The sequence below is a fragment of the Thamnophis elegans genome, chromosome 1, assembly GCF_009769535.1.
Source record: "Thamnophis elegans isolate rThaEle1 chromosome 1, rThaEle1.pri, whole genome shotgun sequence".
In the NCBI taxonomy this organism is placed as follows: Eukaryota; Metazoa; Chordata; class Lepidosauria; order Squamata; family Colubridae; genus Thamnophis; species Thamnophis elegans.
Genome location: NC_045541.1, coordinates 166,836,194 through 166,851,196, shown reverse-complemented (window position 1 = coordinate 166,851,196; position 15,003 = coordinate 166,836,194). Strand labels below are relative to the sequence as shown.

Here is a 15,003-nt window from a genome sequence, read left to right as displayed (position 1 = left end):
GTCCCTTCCAGCTCTTATTATTCTATTCTATTCACAGGGCTCACTTCTTCCGCTCCCGAGAGTATCTTTTAATTGTCCCAGGATCCACGGAGAAATTTAGCTAATAGTTTTTAGGTTTTGTCCGGAGTTGTAGCAGGCTTTGATTCCTTGCATGTTGTCGTCTTTGGATGCTTTTTTTTTTTTTTGCGTTAACTACTGTAGGAAGTTATCATCACCCAGCCCTCTCCCAGAAAAATGAAATATCCTAGGAAATATTGAAAAGGCAGAATATTTCTCTGGATGTGAAAAGGAAGAAACATGTTTTAAAAGACAGAATAGCTGCCTGCAGCTTCCTGCCTTTGTCAATGAGCCATTAAAGCCTGAGCTAGTCCACTTTACATAATAAAGAGTTCTCCCCTTCAGCTCCAGAGTAATGGGATTAAGGCATGATAATATTGGCCCTTTACCCAACTCGCCACATGGCATCTGAGAACTCAACCAAACCTGGATTCAAAACGCAGCCTAGAGAGTTGCCCCTGCATGGGCCCATGGGAGTCTGGCAACCAATCAGAATACAAAATCAAGATCAAAGGCCAGAGAGGGCATAAAACCAGGGTCTCAGCTTCTCTTCCTCCCTTCCCTTCCCTTCTCTCCACCAACATTGAAGCATGTGATCACCTTTTTCTGTTCAGGACTCAAGCCATGCGGCCCTGTCCACCAATAAACCATCTTTCCAAGCAGCCTCCATGTCTCCAGTGTCTTTTTCCCCACTTGGAGCCGAACAAAGAAGGACATTTCTTCCGACACTACTAAGTGTGAAATAATATAATGCTAGTCTAATAATAATTGAACAATTTGCCCTGAGGTTGCTAACTCCTGACCTCCTTGTGGTCTCTTGGGTTTCCCCCCCTTTTCCCCGAAGTTTACATTGCTGCCCTGAAATAGCTGAGGTTGTTGTTAGTTGCGAAGTTGTGTCCCACCCATCGCGACCCCATGGACAACGTTCCTCCAGGCCCTTCTGTCCTCTATCATCCTCTGGAGTCCATTTAAGCTCACACCTCTTCTCACCTTACCCGAGATTAAGTTTATATAATGTTTTCTCCTGGTTCAACCATAAACAAAGGGTTGATTTTGCGGTTCCACCACAAAAGCGCGTAGGATAAAATCGCGCTCGACAAAAGCGCGCTGTGACGTCATCACAGCGCGACGAAAAAGTTCGAAAAATGTAAAAATAAAGCGAAAACCTTACCCTAAGCCCCCCAAACCTAACCCTAACCCTAACCCTAACCCTTAACCTAACCCTAAACCTAACCCTAAACCTAACCGTTAAAGTAACGAAAAACGTAACGCTAACCCTTAACCTAACCCTAACGCTAACGCGAACGCTCTAAAGCTAACCCTAACCCTTAACCTAACCCTAACCCTAAACCTAAACCTAACCCTTACCTTTATGTGAATCGGCTTGCTTTAATTTAATTTTTATTAATTTTTATTTGAATTTTTCGATCTTTTTCGTCGCGCTGTGATGACGTCAAAGGCGCGATTTTGTCGATCGCGCTTTTGTCGTCCGCGCTTTTGACGGGTCACGGATTTTGCTCTCATTGCGAAACGGTGTTTCTCAAACTTAGCAACTTTTAGATATGTGGACTTAAATCCTAGAATTGGCTGGGAAATTCTGGGAGTTAAAAGTCCACCTGCCTTAAATTTTTAAAAATATTTTTATCCCTCCTTTATTTTTTTATAGATATATCAAGGTGGCAAAAATTACTCCCTCCTCTTTTCCCCTGTGTAGGGCTGAGTTAGTGCGACTGTGCCAAAATCACAGTTAGCTGCCATGCCTAAGGCAGCTTTAGAATTCACAGCCTTCTGGTTATTAGCCTGGTGCCTTAACACCTGACCAAATTGACTCTTTTGCTAACAAGTTTGAGAAAGGTTGGGCTAAAATGTGGGGTAGTTAATTTGTAGCACACTGTTTAAGCCACAAACTAGTTAATTTGTCATGCAAAGTCAGCCATGAGGTTCATTTATGATTCAGGGTGAGATTCAGGGTGTCCTGTGAACACAGGCAATGAGCTGCCAACAAGCCAATTACATTACACTCACTACGTGCAAACCATTTATAGTAGTCTGTTGTACAAACCCACAGTGGGTGAGTAAACCAGGATGAAGCAAGCTATTCCATTGATTACTTGCTCTGGGAGAAAATTTCTCCTTGCTTTTAGGTTGTATATATCTGACAAGCTTCTACCCATTACTTTTTATTCTACCCCTGGGTGTCCTAGAGCAGTGGTCTATGCTGGCTGAGGAACTCTGGGAGTTGAAGTTCACAGGTCTTAAAGTTGCCAAGGTTGGAGACCACTGTCCTAGAGAATAAGACAATTCCCTCTTCTTTTGATGGTCCCTCAAGTACTGAAAGAACTAACAAGTCCCCTCCTTTATCCTTCTCTTTCATAGACTAGACCAGGGGTCAGCAACCCGCCGCTCTGAAGCAACATGTGGCTCTTTGATCCCTCTGCTGTGGCTCTCTGTCGCTTCAAATATGCATCACAACCGCCAATGTGCGACACCCACTGGCATGCAATTTATTGAGCTTTTCGACCCCGGTAGGTCAACCATGGATAAATCCAAGAAAAAGAAAAGTTTAATTTAACTACATATGCTAGTTTTGTGGCCATTCAGGAAATAGTCAGCCATGGGAAGGGTTTTGTGGCTCCCGGTGTTTTCTGTGGAAAATGGGTCCAAATGGCTCTTTTGAGTGTTTAAGATTGCTGACCCTTGGACTAGACAAACCTAGGTCCCTCAACTGTTCAACATAACAATTTTAGCCTCCAGACCCTTTATCAACTTTGTTGCTTTTCTTTGCACATTTTCCAGTGTTTCAATGTCTTTTTTGTTTCGTGCTGACCAGAACATGGGTAAACGTACTGTGCAGACATCTGCTTTTTTCCCCTGACCAAAAGGTGTGCTGTGCTTAATTTTTTCCTGCACCAAAGCAAGGTGTTTCAATTGGCAAAGAGTTAAACTGAATCAGGGGCAGGATCCTTTTGCAAAGAGGCCCCTGCTGGAACCTGACCTCAATGTGGGGGAGGGAGAGCAGTGCCCTCCACCCATCAGGCCAAGAGCCCATTCCAAGCTAGCAATGTCCACTCAAGGCAGTGAAAAACCTGCTACTGCCACAGCTGGCCTTGCTTTCCATTTAATTCTTTCCATTGCACGAATCATTGTTTTTAAGCTGCTAAAGTTACAATTTTAGGAAGGTGGTTGTCTTTGGCTGGGCATTGGCAGCTTTCATAGCTGCGGAACAGACAAAATACGAAGCCCAATAGCTAAAGGGACCTACCCTAACTTGGACTGGTGCCCGTTAAAAAGCAGAAGATCTCACAGTGAGAAGAAAGTCTGGAACTTGGGATCAGTCCATTCACAGGCGGCTAAAAGTGAATGGCAATAAAAGGTGACATGATTGGTCTTGCCCTTTAACAGGCCTGTGACTTGGCAACCTAAGCTGATGGATGGAGGGGGGGGGGTATTCAGGAGCCAAGGAAGGGCAGTGAGAAGCAATGTGGCTTCCACAAACAACTCTATGCCCTCCCTCCTTTCAGCAGTCGATTGAAACAGCATAGTAACTCAAGACTTTTGTTTAACCGTGGTGTATTAATTAATCCACAAGGGCTTTGTTTCTTAGAAGATACCAAGCCAATGTTTCTTATCTCAGCAACTTAAAGAGATGCGGACTTCAACTCCCAGAATTCCTCAGCCAGCCTTGGAATTCTGGGGATTGAAGTCTACATATCATAAATTAGCCAAGGCTGATAAACACTGCAGGCTGTATTAACTAGTTAGAATGCATTGATTCATATATAGTGATGCTTTAGTATTCATTGTTAATTGGTTAATAGGCAAAATGAGTACCCCAAAAGATGTGTACCATACACATTTTTTCCATAAGCAATAATAGTGAGTCACAAGGTAGCCAACACCGACAAGTTCTAGCTTTTGTGCATTGAGTACCAAACAAATGATGAGTGCTAGGATAAATTTTACATATCAAGATGCATTGAGTACCAAATTTAATGAGTTTCAAAGCAGTTGGGTACCAAGGTATCACTGTAACGTGCTAAGCCAACAGAAAACAAGGCACAAATGTCCACTCCTAACCACAATTTTACATGTAGATCAGAGGTGGCATTCTGCCACTTCGGACCAGTTTTAGAAATTGCTCTATTTTGTCCTATTTACGGATGTTTTTTGAGTAAAGTGCATGTGCTGAATGCCAGGCGCATGTGTGAATGCGCGCGCACACATTTGCGAATCAGTAGGGAAGGTAACTGAAAACCACCTGTGATGTAGATGCCCCCTTACACTCTTCCCATACCTTTAGCACAACATCTAAAGAAAACTGATTCTTTAAAAAAAAAAAAGCCTACATCTAGCATTAGCCAGTAAGATTCCTGCAACAGTATGTTGCTGTGTGTGTGCACATGAAACTATTTCATTGCAAATCCAACCACGACTTTATCTTGTCCAGAACTGTTTGTTCTGATGGGCAGAGATTGGTCAGCCATTGAGGGAGGCAAAACTTCCCATCTTCCACATGAGATGTTTTTAACAAAGGTTCGAGCATGGGAACTTGTGCCTGCCAAGCATGTGGTGATCGCAGGGCATTTATGCTGTTGCTCACCCAAACACATGTGCTAGCACACAGATCTCACTGCCGCTGTTCCTGTGTAGGAGGAGGAAGAGAGAAATTTTCCCCACTGAAAAGAACATGTGGTCTGAGTTTGGGGGAAATACAAAATCTCCTGGGGTTGAGTGGGTGGGTAGAGGGGGACGGGTGAATTTCCTGAAACCAGAGGTTCTCCAAATGCCACCTAATTGCACAACATAATTTCGCATCTAAACAGATCCTCCAGAAACATTCTCAGTGAAACTGAGCTACAGGATGAAGGAACACGGCAGAATATAATCTTCAGCATGCTGTATTTTTTTAGGTTATCTCTCTAGATTTTGGTTGGTTTGAATTAAGAAATATTCAAAAAGACATCCAAAACAGAAACATATATATTCTCTGGATGCCCACCCTGATTTCTTCCAAGGTAAGTAATCCTATCAATTTTTTTTCTCAGCAAGACTGTCCATGGTGCTAGAGACTGCTGCTCTTTGTCTCTGGACAAAAGCAATCAGTCCAGGATATCTTCTAATCAGTTCCATATGGGGCACCTGGTTTAAGCCTCCCCCCCTCCATCTACCAAATGTCATGTCTCTGCATGCTTCTGCCTTTTCTTTGTCTCAGCCAGGCATCTCCTGGTCTAAAGGGGAGCAGATGGTCCAGAAGAGAGGAGTTAGCGTCAAATGGGCCTACACAGATCATTTCTGTCCTTGTCTACTAGGCAAATTAAGGCAGTTTGAAAAACAGTCCTCCCAGTTTGTGGAATTCCACACCAAAAAAAAAAAGTTGCCAGAAACCATTTGACTCAATTGCTTTTAAAATAAAGGCTGGTTATGTTTGAACATATTTCTAGATCTGTGTTTAATTGGATGCATATTTAAAGGCAGGAAATTCAAGGTTTCATTTAAAAATGAAGTATCTAGTCCTGAAGAATGCAAAAACCAGTTCTACCAAGCACATCAAAATAATGTGTTGGAAGAATTATGATGAGCTGAGTAAGACCAATGCCAATTTTGAAGAAAAAGAATTAACTAGCAACCCAACCCCCTAGATAGAATCAGCAACAAGTTAACCACCTGTTCTGGAGTTTCTCTTTACAGCCCTAGTTCCCCTTTAAACCGTACCACTAAGTGTCAGTCACACTGGGTCTAGCTATTTTATTAATGTATTAGGTTTTTATTCCACTTTTATATAAATAACTCAAGATGGTGAACATTCTTAATACCCTTTAAGGTGAGAAACATGTTAAACACAGTTTAAATCCATTGATTTAAATGGCAAAAATATTTTTTTTCAAATAAAACAATGAAAATATGCCCATTTTGCATTGGCTCTCTCCAGCTTTCATCCAATTTAGTAAAGCTTCCAACTACTAAAAGGATGCCTACCCCCGTGATATCAATATTCTGCTTTCCAACAACCATCAGCTGATAACCTGGCAGTCCTGCCTCCCTCAGATGATAACGCTGGACTGAAACTCAGCAAATTTCTTGATTTAATATGAAGCAGGCTCTAGGAAACCTTTGGAGTTATTTTTAAACCGGAATGCAGTTTAGATATGGGACAATTTGACAAAAGTTTGTGTTGCTAGAGAGAAGAAAAACTTTTACCATTTCTTCCTACTTGCCAAAGTGCCATTTCTTAGTCTTCAACAAAATTGGGACAAAGGACGAAGATGCTAGGACAGTGATGGCGAACCTTCTTGGCACCAAGTGCCCACACTGCAATGTGTGTGATGTAGCCCTGGAAACTTGAAGACCAGCTGGCTGGCACATGCATGCGCACCGGCCAGGTGGTCTTTTGGTGTCTAGCATGCACTTGTGCATTGGCCAGCTGATAGTCATGAATGCTGGAGCCCTGGACCAGCTGAAGACGAGCTGGCCGGTGCGCATGCGTGTTCCAGTAGCTGGTCTTCAAGTTTCCAGGGCTCCAGCATGTGGGAAGATCAACTGGCCAGCCACATGCATGCACCGGAAACCAGAAGAGCAACTGGCAACGGAGTGCATGCCCACAGAGATGGCTCTGCATGCCACCTCTGGCACATGTGCCATAGGTTGGCCATCATGGTGGTAGGAGATACTATACAGAATTGGGGTTATAGGTATATAAAGAATGGAGGGGTATTTGCTTTCCCTATACCAATTTACCTACATTTTAAACCAGAAGTACTATCTTCACTACACGCCAGGGGTGGGTTCCTGCCAGTTCTAACCTCTTCTCTAGAAGAGGTTCCACAAATCTACAGTGCCGTTTACAACCAGTTCCAGCTCCCTCCACCCGCCCGTCCGGACATCATCAAGATGAAGAGCGAGAGGAGGAATTCTGGGAGTTGAAGTCCACAAGTCTTAAAGCTGTCAAGTTTGAACACAAGTTTTTTTTCTAAAGGGTTAGGGGTGCAAGGGTCTTGTAACTTGACAGCTTTACAACGTGTGTGCTTCAAATGCCAGTTTCTGAGCCAACATTTTGGTTGCTAAGCAAGAGCGTTTTTAAGTGAGTTTCACCACATTTTACAAGTTGGCCACACCCATCCAATCACATGGCCGGCAAGCCACTCCCACCTGGGCACATGGCTGGCAAGCCATTCCCACAAAGCAGGCCGCACCTACAGAAGAGGTTCTAAAAAATTTTGAAACCCACCACTGCTACACGCATGCTGTTATAGTAGTTATAGGGAAGGAATATGAGTAGTCCTTGTCACAATTTATGAGAATTTGGGGCACCTGCTACTTGTTTTAGCATGTTTCCTTCCATTCAGGCCAATCCTTCTTGGAAAGACCAAAAGCAGAGTTCCCCATTAATCCAACACTATCAGGTTATCTGAGCTGGTAGTCCTCAACATACCGTGTAGAACGGGATTCCATTAATGAATGATGCACTGTAAGGGAAAGTATACTTTTGTTTTCTGCTTTGAATTTTCTGCCAATTTAATCTGGTGATCTAAATTCTGTTGTTTTGAAAATGGCCATTAATGGTTACCTTGAGCCGTGATGTCTCAACCATGCAAAACGTTATAAACCACAATCTTTTGTCCCATGCTCAGGAAACATTCCACACCTCCCCAATAAAACTGGAAGATTTTCTCCAATGCGGGGAAGATGAGTTCTTCATTCCAAGTTGATCCATGAATTTCTTTGGACTCCAGGACACTGGGACAAATGGCATTTTAAATTCTGAACCTCTGGTGCAGTTGAGTGCGAGTGATTCACGTCTTCCTCTGGGGACAGTTCTAAAGTTTGTTTGGAGACGAGTGTTTTTCTACAATTCCCCACAAGACCTGGAGTTCTAGGAAAAGAAAACAGCCTGACATTAGGCAACTCTATTAACCCCTCTGGCCCCATCTATTTACTCAGAGCAGAACTGGGAGCCAATGTCTTATACGCCAGATAAAGCAGGATGACTCTCATCATTTATCCATAGGCTGAAATCCAGCAGAAGCCATTTTCTTCTCTGCCCCACAGAGAAGGAGCAAAGGAGCCAGCTTTTTTCTCCATCATACGGAACTAATTGTACCAGGACTGTTTTCCTTTCTGTGCTTTTGCCTAATGAATTCATAGCACAGAAGGGCTGACAGCTTTGACTCAAATTGCAAAAAAATGGGATCTCAGCCAAATGCTCACATCTGCTATGGGTTAACCCTCGCCTCCCCCCACCCACCCTACATCATTCAAGCCTTCCCAAGGGAACCCCTCCCTCTATACTGCTGGCCCTTCAGGGGTGGGGAAAATTGACTCCTCCAGTCTCTGTGATTTGTTTTCCACTTTCCCTTCTTAGTTTACATCTGACCCAACGTTAAATTTTTATGCTTTTCGTTAGCTAGCCTGAGAGGAGTATAGGCTGAAAATGTGGAATATTTAACTGCACTGAGGAGAATTTTCGATATTTTCCTAGTTTCTTACTTCTGCCTTAATTTAAATTTCTTTAAATCTAAAAAATGGCTTGCCATAAAGAGGTATCTGTTATTTTTAAGGATGTTTCTGGGCACCATGTGCATTCTAAGAAAATGGCAGGTGCTTTGTTAGAAACAGTCTTCTTTGCCAAGAAAAAAGAAGAAAGTAAAGCTGGCATCTTGAAGGGCTAAAGAGAGAGCTAGTTTAGTCTAATGGTTAAGGTGCTGGCCTAAAAAACAAGAGTCGTGAGTTCTAGTTCATCTTAGGTGATTATGGACCAATCTCTCTCTCTCTCTCTGACCAGCCCACTTCACAGGGTTGTTGTTGTGAAGAAAATAGGAGGAAGGGATAATGTATGTTTGCTGGCTTGAGTTACTTATAAATTTTATAAAGACAGGATAAAAATCTAATAAATAAGATTAGGCAGTCGCTAGGTGCTTTCACCTGCCATCTAGAGGATGTTCAGGTTATTGTAATCCAGATTTGGACCTCTACCATTCAATGGGCAGAGACCACCATTGTGTGAACAAGCAGACTGTCAGCCATTTTGTCACCCGGTTTTCAAAATTCCTAATGTGACCCTAAAGGATTGGGGACTCTTGTCTTGGGATCTGCTGTACTGATGAATCCTATTGACCTTCAAGAGCTAAAAATATAGACATCAAATATAGACTTTCTCCAGAGATGTTCATGGGCATTCATGCTTCCGTACCCCTAAAAGCACAGGGAACACCAGATATTTTTCAAGAACCAATTTAAATTAGGGCAATTCCAGTGAACTTTTGACTCTTCGTTTGGTTTTGATGACCACCCCTGGTAGCCAAGTGTTAGGGATATCAAAATTTTCAAAATGGGAGTTCACAATTGCAGAGTTCATTTTTGAGCCTTCCTCCAATAATGCTCCTGATTTTTACTACTTACGTAGTTGTTTTATTGAATACTGCAACACTGTGTTTGGTGAAGTGGTTAAGGCACCAGGCTAGTAAGAGAATCCGAGTTCAAGTTCCGTCTTGGCCAAGAAAGCCACTTAACAACAAAAGGTCCAATCCTAATTTTGGTTGTAATCCTGTAAAATTAGACAGACTTTGGTCATCCACCAATGAACACCTCCCACCTCTCCATATTTTATCTTGTTTTGTTTATATTTTGCTTTTATTTTTGATGTTTGTTTGCAATTTGAGTTAGGGACGATAATAAAAATTTCACTGTGAGTAGCCTGGAGCATACTGACCGGAGTAATGCTAAATATAAATTTGTGAAACAAAACAAGAAGAAGGAAGGGCGGAGGGGGAATAGCTGGAGCAGCAGAGGAAGGATGTTACAGGTCAAAGGGCATCAAGAATGGATGTGGGTTAAGGCCGTACAGCAACCTTTCCCCCTTCTGCCCTTCTCAACATGCTGGCTAGGAATTACAGTAGCCTAGCGTTGTCGCTGTGAAGAAAATAAGAGGAGAAAGAAGTATTGGGTGTGTTCATAGCCCTGCATTATTTATAAAGATAATAAAAATAAATAAATGGTTAAAGCAAAAAGCACCGTTCATGAAAAGTTGTGGTGGGAATAATGGTGTCTGTGTACTAATACTGCCCAATTTATGGCATGCTGTGGCACACCAATCTATCTTCTTGGGGTCTGATCTGATGAGATAGTATGTATGAGGTAAAGTAAAGGTTCCCCTTACACATCTGTGCTAGTTGTTCCCAACTCTAGGGGGCGGTGCGCATCTGTTTCAAAGCCGAAGAGCCAGTGCTGTTCAAAGACGTATCTGTGGTCATGTGGCCAGCATGACTAAACTTCAAAGGCACATGGAAGTTACCTTCCCATCAAAGGTGGTTCCTATTTTTTCTACTTGCATTTTACATACATTCAAACTGCTAGGTTGGCAGAAGCTCACTCCATTATACAGCGCTAGGGATTCGAACCGCCAAACTGCGGGCCTTTCTGATCAACACTGAGCCACCTTAATATGTATAAGCCACCCAATCCAAACGAACTTTGGATGACATCCATTTGTTGTTTATTTATATTTGCCTAACTCAAATAACTCAAAGTGGCAAACATATCACACAACTTCCTCCTCCTTATTTTCCCCACAACCACCACACCGTGAGTTGAGAGGGGGAGAGAGAGAGGGAAAGAGAGAGAGGCCCAGTCACCCAGTCCTTGGTCAAGGCGGAACTAGCCGTAAGTGTGAGCACCGGTCATAAATCTTTTTTTTCCAGCCATCTTAACTTTGAACATCACTAAACCAATAGATTCACGTCAAAGACTCCCTGTAACAAAATTCAGCTACTCAAGGAAACTGAATCATACTGATCTGAGAACAACCGTACCTAAAAAAAAAAGATCAGGAGTTATAAAGGCAAACTCCCCCCCCCCCACTCTCATACGCAAAGAAGGGGGGAATCAGCACTCGTGATATGCATATATGTAGCAATTCAAACATCCCAAGGGGAAGAGACAGAGAAACTGTGCTTTCGACGGTTACTCTTTTCTGTTTCTTGCGGTTATGAGTTTCGGTTTGCAAGTCTCTGCGGCTAGGGAACCTCTCTCCCCCTCCCCCCCACTCCTTTCTCTTCCTCCGTTCGTGCAGCTGCAAGAAAGCCGATCTGCATGGAGCTTGCAAAATTCACTTTCCAACCGAAAGGCCGAGGAGCAGAATCGCCGCACGAGCTCCCCCTTCTCCTTCCCCACCTCGAAGCAAGCGCCGCGTGCGTGGCCGGCCTCACGATGACATCAGCCCAAGAGGCCGCGCGCTGTTGTATGCAGTTTACGGGGCCGGTCGCCTCGGAGACGGGGCCTGCCAGGAGAGACGGAGGAGAGAAAAAAAGAGTGGGGGGGAGGAGGAGGCGGCGGCGGCTGGACGCAGTTCCACATACGCTCCACCCCTTCATGCAAAACAGCTATCCCAGACGTCATCTGCAGCCAATGGGAAGCGGTTACGGTGAGCTCATCGGGCCGGCGGAAACTATAAAGGGACCTCCCCGAGGAAGGCGAGCGTCTTGAATCCGCGCGGGGAGGAAGGTGGAGAGTGTCGGCTGTCGGTGGCGTCGTCTAACAAAGCGCCGTCCGGGAAGAAACCTGACGCTCCTCCTCTCACGTCGGGCGCGCAACTGGGGGCCCGTCCCACATTCCCCGAGCGCTGCGCTGCGGAGACCATAGGCGGCTACCTCCCCTCCGCGGCCTGCGGGGGGGAAGAGGATGGAAATACCTTTCTACCATGACGATGTGTTGATCGCTCTGGCGGCCTCGACGACAGCGCCTTCCTCTCGAAGAAGCAGCGACTTCCAGCAGCCTTTTTTCGACGGCACCATGATGAAAAAAGACGGCTTGGCCTTGGCCCTGAGCGATCAGGTGGTGTCAGGCCTGAAGGCGCCCTCCGGCCATGCCGCCCCTTCCGCGCAGCACCAGCACCAGCCGCCGCCGCCGCCAGGGGAAAACCAGACGCTTCTGGCTTCCCCGGATCTGGGCCTTCTTAAGTTGGCCTCGCCGGAGCTGGAGCGTCTGATCATCCAGTCGAACGGCTTGGTGACGACGACGCCGACCAGCGGCGGCACCCAGTTCCACTTTCCCAAAGCCGGCGGCGGAGGCGCCCCCGACGAGCAGGAGTTCGCTGCCGGCTTCGTGAAAGCCTTGGAGGACCTGCACAACCAGAACCAGCTGGGGAGCGCGGGCCCGGTCGTCGGGGAGCTGCCGCCCACGGCCAGCCTGGCCCAGCAGCAGCAGCAGCCACCGCCCGTGGAGCCTCCGGTCTACGCCAACCTGAGCACGTTCTCCGGCGCGGCCGCCTTTTCGTCCGAGGCGGCTTACCAGGCTCACCAGGCTCACCCTCGGCTGCAGCCGCCGCCGCCGCTCAAGGACGAGCCTCAGATCGTGCCGGAGGTGGCGAGCTTCGGCGACAGCCCGCCGCTGTCGCCCATCGACATGGACACGCAGGAGCGCATCAAGGCCGAGCGCAAGCGGCTGCGCAACCGCATCGCGGCCTCCAAGTGTCGGCGGCGGAAGCTGGAGCGCATCTCCCGCCTGGAAGAGAAAGTCAAGAGCCTCAAGAACCAGAACACCGAGCTGGCCTCGACGGCCAACCTCCTCCGGGAGCAGGTGGCGCAGCTCAAGCAGAAAGTGCTCAGCCACGTCAACAGCGGTTGCCAGCTCCTACCGCAGCAGCAGCAGCAGCCCCACCAGGTCCCGGCCTACTGAAGGGCCCCTCGGCAGGGAAAGGAGTGCGCTCCGGCCACTCGGGCACCCGAGGCCCTCCGCCGCCGACCCGCCAGAGGGAGGCACACACACCGCCGTCCTCGGCAGGCGCGCTCTCCGTGCTGGGGAGGCGTAGCGAACCGAGGAGACGCGTGGGAACTCCCCCTCCCCCGCGCCCTTTTGCTTCCACCCCGAAGTGCAACCTGCGAACTGCCGCTTCGAGGGGAATGTGCTCCGGTGCCTCTCGCGGGCTTCTCTCTCCACCTCCCTTCCGCTCCGGCACTCTCACATTGGACAGGAACTTCATGCGAGTTCGAGGGAAGGGAAAAGAAGGACGCTCCGGGGAGCCTTTTCACGGCCCTCCCAAGCTGGGCGCAGCAGCCTATATGGACGCAGGCCTAGTATCGCTCCTAGGACTTCCTGGGCTACGAAGGGAAGAAAGAATCGGGGTCTGAAAGGGGGCGGGGCATCGCTAGTCTTGTGCCTTTGAACTCTGGATACCCTTCCTTTATGGGAATTGTTTTTTTTTAAGTGACAGGATCTCCGAGGTGGAGTGGTTGGAGAGCCTAGACTGGCTCCTCCCAAGCTAGCCACAGATCTCAGTCCTTGGGATTTGCCATAGACTTTGGACTGAACTTTGCCCAGACAGGCTTCAAGTTCTCTCTTTCCTCTTCCCATGGCAGCATTTCCTTTTTCTCTCCCTTACCATATTTATGTTAATATTGGCTCCTACTCATCTCTTTGTTTTGAAGAGAGGGATTATTATGTCCCTTCTCTCTCTCTTTCCCTCTCCCCTCCCTCCCTCCCTTGATATAGCATCACATTCCACAGTGCAGTAAAATCCTGTGCAGGAGATGAAAACAAATACATGTCTTGCCTGTTTTTTGGGGGGATGGGTGGGGTTCACTTTGGGCTCTGACTCCTTTGAGGCAGCTGATCCCCAAAATGTGTGTAGTGAGTGCCCTCTGGTGCATGTCTGAGGAACGGGGCTGTTTTGGGCAGGTTCTTCCCCCCCCCCCCCAGTTTGTATTGAAATTCTGGTAGACTAGGAATTTTGGGATTAATAGTCCCAATTGATCCGCAGGACACAGGGGTTGCTGGGGGGACGGGGGCATTCAGGGCTACTTTTTGTTGGTTACAGGGTTTAGTCACTTATAATCTTGTAAACGCACACCCGTCATTCCAAGTTACTTGTTTCTGTTAATTCTGAGTATCTTTTAATTTACGTTAATGTTTGGGGAGGTGTGGGAGGTTAGCTGCTGAAAAAAAAAAAGGAAAGTTAGATTTCCCTGAGGTTTTTAGCAGGATATGGTATCTTAAGTGAAAACAGCAGTATCAGCTCTCATGAGGATGAATGAAAGTTCCCAGAAATCCACCAGCAGGGCCAATTAGGGAAGCTGAGTGCTTTAATTCAGCAATGCTGGAGTTCCCTGCTTCTGTAGATGGCCTTCCAAAATGAAATTGGATAGGTACTATTTTGCTTAATTTGATTTTTTTAAAAAACATCTGTTTAAAAATTAGTAGCTCTCCAGATGTTGCTGGATTTCAGTTCTTTGTCATAAAATATGACAGGAGGCAACTTATAAAGTATTCCAGATTCTTAGCTCTTAATGTGCATTAGAAGAGACTGAGTGATTCCATCAGTCCTGCATTAGGAAGAGCCAAAACTATTGCAACTGCCTGTCTTTCAGCAGAGAAATGGCTACTGGAAAGGGACATTAATGAGTAGTTGTGAAAAACATCTAAATATTTTGCCTTGTTCTGATAGATAGTTGAAATATTTGAAGAGAATCTGAGATTGCACCTAAGCCAATCTAGACAGCATTTCTCTTTCATGGGCTGCGCATGAGATACATTTAGGAAGGCCACAAGTAAAGAAGGTTCAAGGCAACCTTTTTCCATTCTTGCTCCCATGCACTTGGTGCTGAGAGGTAGATTGTTGTGCTTGGAGAAGCAACCAGACCTAATTGCGGGTAACTATTGATATTCCTGTCCTCTAGGCCAGTAGTCCCCAACCCCTGGTCTGTGGACTAGCATCAGGCAACAGCATGCCGGAAACGGCTGCACAAGCAAGTGAAGCCACATCTGTGGGATGCAGGCAGCATGCAAAATCACACTCCCTCTGGTCCACAGAAAAATATCTCTTCACAGAACTGGTCCCTGGTGCCCTAAAGGTTGAGCCGCTGCTCTAGGCATTTATTTAGTCCCTTTTCGAAGTAATGCAGATGACACCATACTTGTGGTAGCATGCAGGTAGTCCTCGACTTAGGATCACAACTG

The 15,003-nt window shown here is 46.2% G+C and overlaps 1 protein-coding gene across 1 annotated transcript; it reads left to right on the top strand.

Moving 5' to 3' along the window:
* Nucleotides 1–11,509: 11,509 nt before the first annotated feature.
* JUND (JunD proto-oncogene, AP-1 transcription factor subunit) lies at nt 11,510–13,588 on the top strand. Its single transcript, XM_032238661.1, has one exon. It carries the CDS (start codon nt 11,731–11,733, stop codon nt 12,724–12,726), a length of 996 nt encoding a protein of 331 aa, XP_032094552.1. The 5' UTR covers nt 11,510–11,730; the 3' UTR covers nt 12,727–13,588.
* The last annotated feature ends 1,415 nt before the right edge of the window (nt 13,589–15,003 follow it).

Bases quoted from the DNA above. Each gene is read 5' to 3' on its own strand.
- JUND (XM_032238661.1), top strand. From the start codon at position 11,731: ATGGAAATACCTTTCTACCATGACGATGTGTTGATCGCTCTGGCGGCC.